Source organism: Colletotrichum abscissum (genome assembly GCF_030869225.1).
Source record: "Colletotrichum abscissum strain IMI 504890 chromosome Unknown Scaffold_1.1, whole genome shotgun sequence".
Classification (NCBI taxonomy): Eukaryota; Fungi; Ascomycota; class Sordariomycetes; order Glomerellales; family Glomerellaceae; genus Colletotrichum; species Colletotrichum abscissum.
In genome coordinates, this window is record NW_026849987.1 from 187,676 (window position 1) to 201,012 (window position 13,337).

At 55.9% G+C, this 13,337-nt stretch overlaps 5 protein-coding genes across 5 annotated transcripts; 2 read left to right on the forward strand and 3 right to left on the reverse strand.

Annotated features, from left to right (window-relative positions):
* Positions 1 to 340: 340 nt before the first annotated feature.
* On the forward strand, positions 341 to 1,079 carry CABS01_00050 (uncharacterized protein; the record flags this gene model as incomplete). Its single annotated transcript, XM_060533434.1, has 3 exons — positions 341 to 568; positions 677 to 996; positions 1,043 to 1,079. 3 exons carry the CDS (start codon positions 341 to 343, stop codon positions 1,077 to 1,079), a joined length of 585 nt encoding a protein of 194 aa, XP_060405948.1.
* Positions 1,080 to 1,411: 332 nt separating this feature from the next.
* Positions 1,412 to 2,332, reverse strand: CABS01_00051 (CTD kinase subunit gamma; the record flags this gene model as incomplete). The annotated part of the gene is made up of 3 exons (XM_060533435.1): positions 1,412 to 1,867; positions 1,941 to 2,117; positions 2,177 to 2,332. The coding sequence occupies 3 exons, from the start codon at positions 2,330 to 2,332 to the stop codon at positions 1,412 to 1,414; spliced, it is 789 nt and encodes a 262-aa protein (XP_060405949.1).
* Positions 2,333 to 2,962: 630 nt separating this feature from the next.
* CABS01_00052 (pyrroline-5-carboxylate reductase) lies at positions 2,963 to 4,051 on the forward strand (the record flags this gene model as incomplete). Its single annotated transcript, XM_060533436.1, has 2 exons — positions 2,963 to 3,020; positions 3,078 to 4,051. 2 exons carry the CDS (start codon positions 2,963 to 2,965, stop codon positions 4,049 to 4,051), a joined length of 1,032 nt encoding a protein of 343 aa, XP_060405950.1.
* A 1,040-nt stretch (positions 4,052 to 5,091) lies between these two features.
* On the reverse strand, positions 5,092 to 6,899 carry CABS01_00053 (uncharacterized protein; the record flags this gene model as incomplete). Its single annotated transcript, XM_060533437.1, has 4 exons — positions 5,092 to 5,210; positions 5,273 to 6,011; positions 6,069 to 6,640; positions 6,749 to 6,899. The coding sequence occupies 4 exons, from the start codon at positions 6,897 to 6,899 to the stop codon at positions 5,092 to 5,094; spliced, it is 1,581 nt and encodes a 526-aa protein (XP_060405951.1).
* Positions 6,900 to 7,717: 818 nt separating this feature from the next.
* Positions 7,718 to 13,233, reverse strand: CABS01_00054 (BP28CT domain-containing protein; the record flags this gene model as incomplete). Its single annotated transcript, XM_060533438.1, has 3 exons — positions 7,718 to 8,623; positions 8,675 to 12,803; positions 12,857 to 13,233. The coding sequence occupies 3 exons, from the start codon at positions 13,231 to 13,233 to the stop codon at positions 7,718 to 7,720; spliced, it is 5,412 nt and encodes a 1,803-aa protein (XP_060405952.1).
* Positions 13,234 to 13,337: the final 104 nt, after the last annotated feature.

Consider the following 13,337-nt stretch of genomic DNA (forward strand, 5'->3'; position numbering starts at 1 on the left):
GCCCCAGCCAAAAGGCAACTTTTTTTCCCTTTGATGGGGCCCGCCGCAGTGTGTTGGACAGGGGTCCCTGCAGTGTAGGCACTCCACGGAGCGGAAGGCGGCGCTACAGAGCCCCCGAGCCAATCAAAGTGGAGACGACTCTGCACCATTCACGCGACTGGTACCACCTCATTCGCAGGAGCTCGAAAAACTTCAAGCCCAGAAGATATTCCGAGCTAAGAAACCTCCCTGTTGCTTGAGGCCGAACTCGATTCTCGACGACAATCCGCTCCGCTCAACAACGCCAATTGGCCTCGTCTCCTCCCGCATTCTTCATATCCTCACACGACAACTACACACAATGGCCCTCTCTTGCAGATTCGCAGCCCAGAGCTGCGCCCGTCAGCTCCGTGCCACCGGCTCGATGCGTGCCTCGACATCCCTCTTCCAGACCCGAACTCCCGTAACCGCACGAAGGTACAACTCGACCGAGGCCGCTGCCCCCACGAACCCCAAGATCGCCGCCATTGTCGACCAGATTAGCACCCTTACTCTCCTCGAGACCGCAGACCTTGTTTCAAGCTTGAAGGTTAGTTGAAGAAGCAGTGACGAGCGCAGTTTATCCCCCAATCGACTCGTCATAGGCATTCAGGGGAAAAAGAGATCATGGGCCAAATTCTGACTCTCTCAATCGCAGTCCAAGCTCAACATCCCCGATCTCCCCGTCGGTGGCTTCGCCGCCGCCCCCGCAGCAGCTCCCGCCGCTGTCGAGGAGGCTGAGGAGGCCGCACCGGCGGCCGCCGAGAAGAGCGTCTTCAACATCAAGCTCCAGGCCTTCGACGCCGGCTCCAAGCCCAAGGTCATCAAGGAGATCAAGAACCTGTTGGGTCTGAGCTTGGTGGACAGCAAGAAGTTCGTCGAGAGCGCGCCGAAGCTGATGAAGGAGAACGTGGCCAAGGACGAGGCCGAGAAGATCATCGCCGCCATGAAGGAGCTTGGCGCCACCGTCACCATGGAGTAAAAGGGCCCTGATGGCTGGTTGAGGCCTGGCTGGCTGATGTAGACTGGAGCGCGGCCCCTCTCCTTGGGAGGAGATGTAAAAGTCGGGGGGAGCATTGTGTTGTCGGACATCTGGGTTCGGATTGGTCTAGACGGACGTGTATGAGTGTATAAACACCCATGTAACAATATTATCACAAAGACATACACCACCTTTTTTGTATTGCCATACAGAACGGTCTTCTTTTGCAATTCCTGATTATGCCTCAAGCTACCCAAAAAATACTTGGCCAACGTTGATAAAGACCTTGACCCTAGTGCTACCTGTGGAATTTGTCGTGTCGCGACACCTGACCCTCGAACGCCCTATTTTTTCCATCCTTTCCCCCGAAACGCCAAGATATGCTTTGGAAGAGAACCCGCAAGTTCTCACTCAGTTCTTCTTTCCATTCGTAATGCGCGTACTAGCAGGACCGACCGGCGGCTTAGGAGGACACGAGTGCTTCATAGCCTGAGAGCACTCGGCAAACTCCTCCTCACCCAGGATGTGGTCGTCGTCGCCGAAATCGCTCGTCTCATCCCAAATCTTGTCAATCTCTGCGTTCCCGTGCGGCGGGATGGCCCATATGCTCTCGCGCAGCCGCTTGTGACGCTCGCGGTCCTCCTCGATGCGCTGCTCAATCTGGCGCTTCTCCAGGCGCGCGGCGGGTCCCCGGCCGTTAGCCGGCATGGCGTGGCTGGGAGGCGCGTCGCCCATCTCGACGTCGCCGTTGACGGGGGACGAGAGGCCCGCGTCGTGGGCGCTCGTCTCGCGCTCCTTGAGGACCTCTTCGATCTCTGTCACTGTGCGTGCCTCGAGGAAGGTCTTGTCCTGGAGGCCTCGGAGGACCTGAAATTTTTGCTCTCATGTCAGTTTTTACATGAAGCTTGTGCGGGGCCGTGGGATCAGAGAGGGAACTCACTCTTCGGACGACCTTGACGTTGGCGGCGCCGGACCCATCATCGGGGGCGACGGCATCAACGATGCGAATGATGTCGCGCTGCATCATGCGGACATAGTCCATGTGCTTGTCCTTCTGTGCCATCTCAAGGAAATGCTCAATGAAGTACATGATATTGGCGCGCGTATTCATGTTGTTCTAAAAAGAATCATAATCAGCCCGTTATCTCATAGTCTTCTCACGTAGATCACACTCACTCGCTCCAGTTGCTCGAGGATACAAGAGTGCAGATCCTCGTCCATATCCTTGTACTTGAGGGCATACTGAGCCGCCTTCTGAGCTGAAGTAACGGACGCATTCAGATGCTGCAGGGAGCTACTGAAGCGCATTCGAACCTCGAAAGGGTCCGCCATGCTGCGCTACGGCGAACTTCGGTCCCGGTTCTGATCTTGATCTAAGTTTGAATTGAGCGGAGCGAGTCTGGGGTGAGAGTTCGGGATGATGTTGAAAAAGCGGCTGGTGATGCTGGGGCTGAGTTGAGGCTTGTTCAATGGCTCCCGAATCCGAGCTGTCACTCTTTCCGACTGAATTCGCTGGGGGAGTTTCCCACAGGTACACCCTGTGCTGTTGCCTCCATTTTTGGGTGTGTTCTCACTGCTTTGGTGCGGTAAGCACTGTGCGAATCTAGGGGGATATCAAGCTAAGCAGAGTTGGGCTTAGCGCTGAAGAAAAGCCAAGTCCAGTGGACGAAAAGCTGTGGACGGACGATATCGGAACAGTGGAGAGCTTCTTTTTCTGCAAAAGGAGGTGGAAAATATTATTAGCCAGGGGATTCTTTAACTCAGCCTTCATCTCCTATCTTTGTCTGATAAACTTTGTTTTTGCAACCCAGAGCGACCCTTTCTCCGAAACTGAGCTTGTCCATATTGCTCTAACTTTCTGTTGTTTTTTCTTGGACTATAAATTAGAAGCACCATCCTTGGCGCAATAGGAATCCATCACTTACACCGCATTCTCATTTTCTCTCATACCGCGTCTTCATCATGTCTGTCATGGGAGATCACAGCTCTTCGGAGCTCACCATGACCGTTCTCGGTTGTGGTAAGTAAAGAAATCTCTTCTGCAAATAATGAGATGAGATATTCTGACTCTCAACAGGAACCATGGGTATCGCCATCCTCAACGGCATCTTCACTTCCCTGCTGGAAATGCAGGCTCCCAAGCCTCTCCAGACCCTCCACACTCCTTCGGCATCGGGCACATCCACCCCCTTGGGCGACGAGGTCCCCCATCGCCTACCATCCCGCTTCATCGCCTGCGTCCGTCGCTCCGACAGCGCCAAGAAGGTGAAGAAGGCGCTGTGGGAGCACTCCTCCATCCTCAAGGTCGTCCAAAACGACAACGTCAACTCCGTCTCCCAGTCCGACGTCGTCATCCTCGCCTGCAAGCCCTACATGGTCAAGGACGTCCTCAGCGAACCAGGCATGACCCGCGCCCTGCACGGCAAGCTCCTCATCAGCATCTGCGCCGGCCTCACCGAGGAGCACCTCGAGGAGATCCTCCACGGCGCCGTCCCGACAAAGGACCCCGAGGAGGACGGCCGCTGCCGCATCATCCGCGCTCTCCCCAACACCGCCTCCCTCATTCGCGAGAGCATGACCGTCATCGGCGCGCCCACCTACCCCTTACCGCGCGAGGCCGCCAACCTCGTTACCTGGATCTTCAAGCGCATTGGCGACGTCGTCTACCTGCCTGCCGAGAACATGGACGTCAGCACCGCCCTCTGCGGCTCCGGCCCAGCGTTTTTCTCGTTGGTTCTCGAGGCCGCCATCGACGGCGCCGTCGCCATGGGTCTCCCGCGCGCCGAGGCCACGAGGATGGCGGCGCAGACTATGAAGGGCGCCGCGGGCTTGGTCCAGAACGGTGACCACCCTGCTCTCCTCCGCGATAAGGTTACTACCCCGGGCGGATGCACTATCGGTGGTCTTTTGGTGCTCGAGGAGGGTCGTGTGAGGGGCACTGTCTCACGTGCCGTGCGTGAGGCTACTGTTGTTGCCGGCCAGCAGGGCCAGGGCATTCAGGGGGTGAACGGCACTCGTTTCGTTTCGCAGTCGGGATATCCTCAGTTCTGAGATGGTTGGAAAAGGTCATAGATTTCTGCGCAAAAGTACATAATGTACAATCCTCATGAATAATGAAGAAGTATTTGTTATCTATCTTGATTCATCTGGCCATCATCGTATTTACTCACTTCTCCCGCCCAATCAACATCTGGTTGAATGCTGTCATTCTAGATGATACAATTTTCAAGAAGAAGAAACATCAAAGCCACTACGACATCTAAGCTGTCTCAAGCATCCATTGCCCTGATTAGGGTAGGATCTGAGAGTTATCAATGGCAGTCGCAGTCCTTTACTCTCCATTTCGGCATCTTGTACTTCAAACCAGAAAGAGGAGTAAAAGCATGAAACAGAAAATGTTTTTAATGATAGATCCCATCCAACTTATATATAAACAAAATTGCAAAAGCTTGGTCCCCCTCACGGGGAGCCTACGAAAACCCCTGCCGACTCTGTACGTCCTATTCCTCAGGTGCAACGCGGCAGGAATTTTTCACGAGACTCGAACTCGCGACCTGTGCGAGCGGGGCAATTCACTGAGGACTTTCCCCGCTACATCACAGGCCTTGGTGATAGTATCAAACAAATTTATTGATGATAGAGGTATAGAGGCGGCAGTGGCGAGCGGTGAGTGGATTCAGATGAGGTTGGTGATGGTTGGTGATCGGGATGAAAGGGTGTGATGTGAGGCAGCTGCAGTCATTCCCTCCTCCCACACTAAGTTATGTTAATCTCGTGAATCTGAATCATATAATAATCACCCTATACTACGCTATGCAGTGGGTATGGGTCCAAACGATACCGAACGGAAAGCTGCGTGGCTATTATACTTTACAATCGGGCTGAATACCCGGGTTGCCCCCTCTAATCTATCATCCCTATGGTAGTCGTCTTTCTTCGTCTATGTCTATCGCTAACAATTGTGTGGGTTGCATTGGCCTCTCATGACCACCATTTACACCATCTTACAGTCGCTATTCACTTTTAACAAGTCCATGATGATGCCTTTCTCTCCCCTACTGACTGACGCACGAATTCATATCCCACAACGCTCAAAACCGAGAAATATCCCTTCCAAAAACCCAGGTGACGAACCAGTACACCGGGACCAGAATCTTGTTCCGAATACTCATCGATTTGGTCAAATAAGCACACCGCCACAGAATCCAAGCTGCACAGCACCTCGTTAGCCCATTCAGATCCCACTGCCTGCAAGAGTACTGTATAACATACCTGCTCTCCCCTTCAACTCATCCGCAGAACTCTGATGAATAGCACGCCAGCTACCCAAGTACGCCATGGCCCCGAGATTCCGGAACTTGAACGGCTTTCCCTCCTCGGGCCCGGCCGCCTGCTTGTTGAGCGCCTTGGCGAGGTACTTTGCCTGCTGACTGGCAACCTGGGCCGTGGCAGGCAGCGTCTGGCCCTCGAGAACAGAGCAGTCGCCCATGGAGTACACGTCCGGCAGCACGGCGCCCTCGTTCTTCGGGTCGTCGAGGCGGACTCTCAGATGCGCGTCTGTGACGATACCACCGCTCCGCTCCGCCTTGAGAATCCTGACCATCTCAGTACTACCACCAGCACTCTGGTCTTCCGTAGCAGCAGCAGCAGCGACGTTCGGGTTCCGCAACTCCTTCTTCATCAGCGTCTGCACGAGCGGGTTCTGCATCAGACCCGTGCTCCACACCACGATGCCCGCGCCGACCTCCTCCTCGCCGTGCTCCTGGATCTTGAGCCGCAGCGCGCCGCGCGGGTCCGTCTCGTCCGGGCGGATGCGCTGCAGGTGGTGGTTGGTTTTTACTTTGATGCCCTGGCGGCGGAAGAGGTCCTCGGCGTAGGAGGCCAGCTGCTGGTCAAACATGGGCAGGACCTTGGGCGCGATGTCGTAGATTGTGATGCCGACGAATTCCATCAAGTGCGGGTAGAGCTTGGAGAGGTCGTCGTGGATCAGGTCGTGAAGCTCGGCGGCGAACTGGGCGTGTGTTAGTGACGAAAGATTTAGGGAAAAAGGGGATTGGGCGTAACTCACCTCAATACCCGTCGGTCCTCCGCCAACGACAGCAAAGTGAAGCAGCTTCCTCCTCTGCTCATCCGTCGTCGTCGGCCAATCCGACTTTTCAAAGCACTGCAGCACCCTCAACCGAATGCTCCTCGCGTCCCCGATATCCCTCAAGAAATTAGCATACTCCTTCACGCCCTCGATCCCAAACGTCTGCGAATACGACCCGACCGCCACAACAAGCTTATCATACGCGACATCAACCACCTCGCCCTTGGCCCGCGCGTGCGCATCCCGCGCCGGCAATGTCTTGGACGTGGCGTCCTCGGAAGTAACCTTTTCGACACGGATCACTTTCCGCGTGAAATCCACGTCGTCGGCCCAGGCCTGGTGGAAGGCGTCGAGCTCCAGGCGGCGGACGGGCTCGAGGACGGAGCGGAACTCGAGGGTGCCGACCGAGGTGGAGGCCAGCAGGGGGGTGAAGACGAAGTAGGAGCGCGGGGAGATGAGGATGCGCTCGTATTTTTTTGGGTCGAGCTCGCGGGCGAAGGCGTAGCCTGCCCAGCCTGAGCCCAGGACGACGACTCTCTCACGTTTCGGTTCTGTGGTTGTGTGTTAGTGGGTGTTTCGTTGCGATGCATACGATAAGTGTACAAAGGGTATGATTGCACAAAGAGTTGAGGGCACAAGTCAATGAGACGGATGTGTACCTGTCGGCGAGCTCGAACTCGTGCTGTTGCGATGGTTGACGAGACTCGTGTTAGTCAGAGCCTCAACCTGCAACGCCGTGCCGGCCGGCCCCCGGCGTCCGGGCCGGGCCAGGCTCCTCCAATATTGTTGTGCAATTTTCGATGAGGCCATGATGAGGTTACAGTCACACCACCTAAGAACCAACAGTAAAGAAAACGGGGGTCTAGCAGTTGGCTATATAAAACGCCGCAAAGGCCCTTCCCACTCAAACGACCCAGCCCACTCCTTCCTCTGACTCCCCTAGTTCTCCGAACCCGTTGTCTACGGCCGTTCTACGGCGGTGGGTTAAATCCGATGGCCCAACGTAGGCGTTTGGCCCCTGGGGGGGCTCCTGGGCGGCGTTGACTGTTGGGAAAGGTGGGCACGATAATGGCTCGGGATGGGGATCGAGGGCGCTCGGTGTATCGGAGACTTGCCAAAGAGCGCGTGCTAATACGGGACGGGACGGGGGTCGGGTGGCCCTGACATCAGGGAAAAAAAAAAAAAGCCCCGGGACCAGTGAGTCAATGCGCTTATTTCGTTCGCTCGACAATTGGAATGGTAGATCCAAGGAATCGAAGTCAAGGGGAAGGGGGTTCTTTTTGGACAGTAGAATTTAGGTTGATTCTTGTCTAACTCAATTACATCTTTTCCTCACGTCACAATGCTTAGAGGCGCCTTGGTAACACCTACTAACACGGCGCCGACGGAACGAGTGACGTCCCCCGTCTCCACTTTTGCCCGTCCGGCGGCCCCGGCGTGGCGTTCCCGCTTTTTCTTTCCTTTGATTGTCCAAATGACGTCCCTAAAATTTCACTTTTTGTTTTCGCATGCATCGAATAAGGTACATGAGACGGGGTGGGATTGTCCGCACAAATCTCCGTCCGTAGAAACTATCCCACACGGCTCCGGGTCGCTCTCCCTCTCTCCATTTTTGGTCTAACCTTTCTCTACTGCAGCATAGAGTCCAAGCTTTCGCCAAGGACTCCCTCGATCTTGACGATCCACTGGTGCGTCTCCCGCTCGACGGTCTCGTCATCGTCGTCCTGGAGCTCGCTGATGTAAGGGAGCATCTCAGGCAGTGCCGACAGCCACTCCTCGCCGAGCTTCTCGGCAAGCTGCTGCTGGCACCTGACGGCCGCCAGACGGATGGGCGCGTGCTCGGAGCGGAGGTGGCGCAGGATGGCTGTGTTGAGCTCCTTTTGGTGCTCCTGCGAGTCCGCCGCCGAGGCCAGCTCGACCACCGCGGGAATGAGCTCGCCAGTCAAATCGAAGGACGAGGAGGCGTGGAGGAACTGCGCTGTCAAGACGGGAGCGACCTTGCCAAAGTGGGCGGGCGCCTGCCAGAAATCGTCCTGGTCGTGCTCGAAGCACCTCGCCAGCGTAGACAGCACGCGCTGCCAGAGCTCCTTTTGCTCGGGCAGCTTCAAGTCGGTGCCGTTGATGATTTCGACGGCGTCGTCCACAATGTAGGTAGCGTAGTTGGTGACGATGGACTTGAGGCCCTCGAAGAAGACCTGGAGGAACCCGTAGACGCTGAAGCGGCGCAGGGTACGTCCTGTGGCGTCTTGCTTGGGCAGCTGTGTGGACCACTCGATGATCTGGGTGAAGATGGGCCTGAAGGCCGCGTCGTTGAGCTTGTAAATCATCTTGAGCGTAACGTCGTTGATGGAGGCCTCGATCTTGGCAACATATTGAGCTGTCGCGTTTGTGAGCTTGCCCTTGATGTGTTCCCGTCTGCGAAGGTCCAAGGAGTTGAGCAGGATTGTGGACAAGGTAGTGACGTTCTTGGTGACAACCGATTTGGGCTGGCTATCAACCACAACTCCAAAGATGTCGACCCATTCCTCGGTGGCCTGCGTGCTTGTTAGTAGGGCTTTGCAAATCTCTCTGGGCAAACAACTTACGTCGAAACCAGCCTCGGCAGCCGGGATCCAGTTCTTCTGCAGGCTGGCCAACATCGTCTTGGCCTCAACCTTTCTGGCAAGGAATCTGAGACAGTTGATGCGCTCATCATCGGCTTCGTTATCCAGGTTAGCCTCGGCTGACTTGTTGGAAGCAAGTAGGATATTATCCAGGTGCTTCTCCGAGATCATGTAAGGCAGGTGCTGCGCGAGAGCAGTGATGAATGCAAATGCCGCATTGTGCAGTTCGTTGGCGGCCTCGTCATTCTCCACGCTCTGCTCGATGTAGAGAATTGCCTGAGAAATAGCAATGTTGACAATAGGCAGAATACCGTCTTGAAGCACATCGACCAAAGAGGCAAGGCAAAGCAATGCCATGACACGGAGGCTAACATCGGGCTGGCCGAGGCAGTGGGGTCCGGCGATGGTTGCTGCCGCACCCGCGACGGCCTCGATATCCTTCTTGCCATACTTCTCTGCGATTTTGTCGATGCAAGAAACGGCAGTGTGCTTGTACTTGAGGTCGTCCGTGTCCCGGATCGCGGCGGTGAGCTGGGGCAGGAAAGCAAGAAGTGCAGTTCTGGAGGCAACGTCCGCAACACCCTCCTGGTCCACGCGGACCTCGAGGGCACGGAGGACCTTGCGACGAAGGTCAATTTCGGTACGGTCCAGGAGGTTCTCAACCGACTTGATGAACTCGCCGATGGAAAGGAGGTTGAGGAGGTTGGCCAAGGCATTGCCACAGCACTCGTGCAGCGCCTTCTGCTGCTTGACGGTCTCCGCAAGGGCCAGGACGTCTCTGAGAAGGATGGCATACAAGTCCCGAATCTTCGAAGAATCCATGTCGTCCCTTTCTGTGAGAATGGTAATCTCCTTTCGCAGTTTTCTGCTGGAGAGCAGAGCGGGGAACACAGTCAACTGCTGAATTGCAATGGCCTCGGGCTTCTTCTCTGACAGATCCTCGCCAACTCCCAAAAGGGTAGCCGAAAGGCCTGGCTTGGGCTTGAAAATGTCACTGATCAAGTCCAGGAGCTTAGCCAGGGTCTGAAGCTGCACCTCGGCGCTGTAGACGCCAAGAAGTTCAGATGCAAATGCCATGAGGTTGTCGTTGGGGCCGTATCTATCGACAAGCATAGCCAACAGCGCGTACAGAAACTCATCCGGTCCGAGGGTGTTAATGAGAGCGACAAACAGGCCCTGCTTGCGGTGTGCGGGGATGTGCTCGTAGGCAGTAACGAAGCTCTGCAGCAGCTCTGTGGCACCCGCAATGGGGTTTCTCTTGCCCTTCTTGAGCGACGCCATCAGGGGCGGCACAACCTCCTTGATGGTCTGGTTGACAACATGAGCTGAGTGATCATCGTTCTGGCGGAGGACAGAGGCACCCATGAAAGTGAAGATGGGCATCACGCTATGAAGCACAAGATCAGGCGCGGCAGTAGCAAGGCTGGCAATCAGGAGAAGGGCCGAGTTTTGCACAATGGGGCTGGAAGACTTCTGGATGCAGTTGACAAGCAAATCGCCGTGGCCTCCTGAGCTGTCAATCTTCAAGCTCTTGTTGTCTCTGTAGGCAGGGACCATGGCAATCAAACTTGTAAGCACCAGGTTTTGCAGGTATCCAAGCTCCGATCCGATGACAGTACGGAAGTGCTGAAGCTCAGAGAGAGTGCCAAAGAGGCTGTCCAGCAACTCGGGGTGGGTGGCAGGCTGCGAGCCGTCAACGAGCTGGAGGACGAAGGTGACGGATCTAAGGGTTGCGCTGAGCTCGGCACTGGCCTGGGCGCTGACAACACCTCGGTTGGCCTCGGAGGAGCTGGTCCTGCGTCGCTTGTTGGCAGGGGGCTCGGTGATGAGCTTCGTGCCGGTCTGGATAGACTCGAGGAAGTAAGCCAAGATCTCTGTCGTGAGCTCAACGTTTCTCAGGAAATCAGCCGCCTCGTCAGCGATAATGTCCTCTTCGTCCTGGGATACCTGTCGTGCCTGAGAGAGCTCAAGCATCGTCTGGGCCACATCAAACTTTGTATCGGCCTTCATTGAGCCCCACATAGCACGAATGCGCGCCGAGATGGATCTGACCAGCTCGGGACGCTTGGCGGAGGCGGAATCCTTCATAATGGAGAGGAGGCACTCGAGGCCTTCGCTGTCGTTCGGCACGACAATCTCGGCAAAGGTCGTATGCAGCAATGACTGGTCGACTTCCTCAGCCTCGGCCAGACGGTCCGCTTCCTCAGCGGACAACGACGCCCACCATCGGAAAGCCGGCAACAGGACCTTTGTTCTAGAGGTGGATGATACTCCCCTGATGCGGTTGAGGATCGAGAGCAGGTTGGACTTGACTCTAATGAGCGGCGTTGCGACGACGTGGCTGGCAAGGAACGAGAGAATCGAGGCCCTACCAGAAGAGCTCAGTGCCTTCTTTCCTTCGCTGCTCTCGCCCTTGGCGCTGCTGTCGAGTGTCGAGTGGAGGACGGCACGAATGTGATCCTCGTGCATGATGCACTCCTCTAGAGCCGGAAGAACGACGCCGTGAAGGAGGCGAGAAATGGTATCGGCATCCAGCCACTGCACCTTGTCGCTGTCGTCGTAAAGCTTCTTGCCACCCCAAACAGAAGCCTTCGCGGCCTTGGACTGGTGAGGGAAGAAGTGGCCTATTTGGATGAGGAGCTCAGCCGCAGCACGGCGAACCTTCTTTGAGGAGTCCACGAGAGCAATGAGGCAGTAGGGGATAAGGGCCTGGAAGTCAAGATCGTTGCCATCGCCGTCGCTCAGACGTCTCCTGACAGTGTCGACAGCAGCGGCGCGAGCCAGAGTCGGGTATGGGCCGGACCAGATGCGGACGAAGAAGGTAATGTAGGTGTGATCGCTGACTGCAGTTCGTCGGCTCAAAGACGGCAGCTGGTCGAAATCGGCCAGAAGTGTCGGGTCTTCGGACTGCTGAGACACGACCCGGAGGAAGAGTCTACTGAACTCGTCGTAGACGTCGCCAGTGCTAGTTGAGAGGCACGATGGGAGTGCACGCGTCTGGCCAGAGAGCTCCTGAATAGTCTCCCTCAGGTTCTCCTTTGTCGGTGCAACGGGTTGGGATCCATCCATCTCGGTATCCTCCTGGGTTCCGGGCAGTGCCTTTCTCTGGCGAATAGAGACATCGAGCTTCATCTCCAGCTCCTCCACATCGAAATCGACTTCCTCGAGAACCGTCCGGATAATCTCGCTAGTTTCTCCGGAAAAGCGCGAAAGATCGATGAGTGTCGAACCGAGCTCCTTGCGAATTTCGCCGTCCTTGTCGACCTCGTCGTCGAGTCTATGGGCCGCGAGAACCAGAGACTTGAAGATGACAGCAATCTGCTTCCCCTTCAGGATCTTGCTCATCAGGATTACCCGAATGATTGGCAGTCCCCGGGCATCGCCCTTCTTGCAGAGTCTTTCGATAAAGGCGATGCACAGGCCGTTGGTGAGCTTGTCCACCCTCCTTTCCTGTCCAAGCTCAACGAGAATCTCTCCAAGGTCCTGCACCTTCAACAAGGCCTTGGTGACCTTTCCAGAAAGCTGTTTCGCGGATCGGTACTGAGCCAGGATGCACAAGCACACCAGGCCAGGGCGCACAGTCTCGCTGGTCCAACCATGGACAATCTGCTCCATGAAAGCCGACAGAGTCGCGTCGTCGAAGCTTCCCTTGGCCGCAACAATAGTGACGGCCATGTAAGAAGCGATCTGCATGTTGGGGACCTTCTTCATGGTCATTGCCTCGGCGAGGGTGGGGCCGACGCGATGGAGGAAGGCTTCGTTGTTGTCCTGCTGAACAGCCTGGCGACCTGAGCGCATGTTCTCAAGCAGACCGTTCACGGCTTCCGTCATGATTCCGCCCCAGAATGAGATCAGGGTCGGGTATTGCTGCTGGTTTCTGCAGGCCTCCAGGGTATATTCGGAGAGGGTGCTGAGGAAATCGGCTTTGTGGATCGCTTCGTGGACCAGAACAGATCGTGGAGGTGAAGTGAGCGACTTGATGTAAGGGTTCAAGAATCGGTACTCATTGGGGATCTTGGACGGCAGGATCGAGAGTAAGGTGACGAAGCCGGGGATCGAGTGGTACGGGAGGAAGGTCGTGATCAGAGACTTTGTGTTGTTCTCGTGGATTCTGTGACAACGTCAGTATGGGAAATTCCGGTGAGACTAGAGGCTCCAACATACCTGAATCTTCGCACAAGCCATTCGAGGGCACGAAGCGAAGGCATAAGCCTCAGCCTGCTTCCAACGAGGCGCAGGAAGGACTCGACCTTCTTGTCTAATTCGGCATTCTCAGCGGCAGTCATTTGGGTGCGGTCCTCGCTCATGCTCTGCTCGCTGAAGAGCGTCAGGCCAAACGGCTTGAACCGTCCATCGAGCTCGCACAGCTCCTCGAAGCCTTCCAAGCATATCGTGTAGAGCGCCTGGTAGCTCTGTGTCGCCGCCACTCTCGGCTCGAAGAGGAGGGACTTTGAGTGGGCAGCCTTTTGCGCCCTGACATCCAGAGATGCCTTCGAGTTGGCGGCGATCTGCGCCAATTGCGCAGCAAGAGAGGACGCCATTGTCTAGAAAATTTGCGGCATTCCGCAGTGATCGAATACTCAATGGCGGGGGAGAGCAACGAGACTGGGGTTGTTTTCTCTTACAACATTTTCCTGGAGTTCTG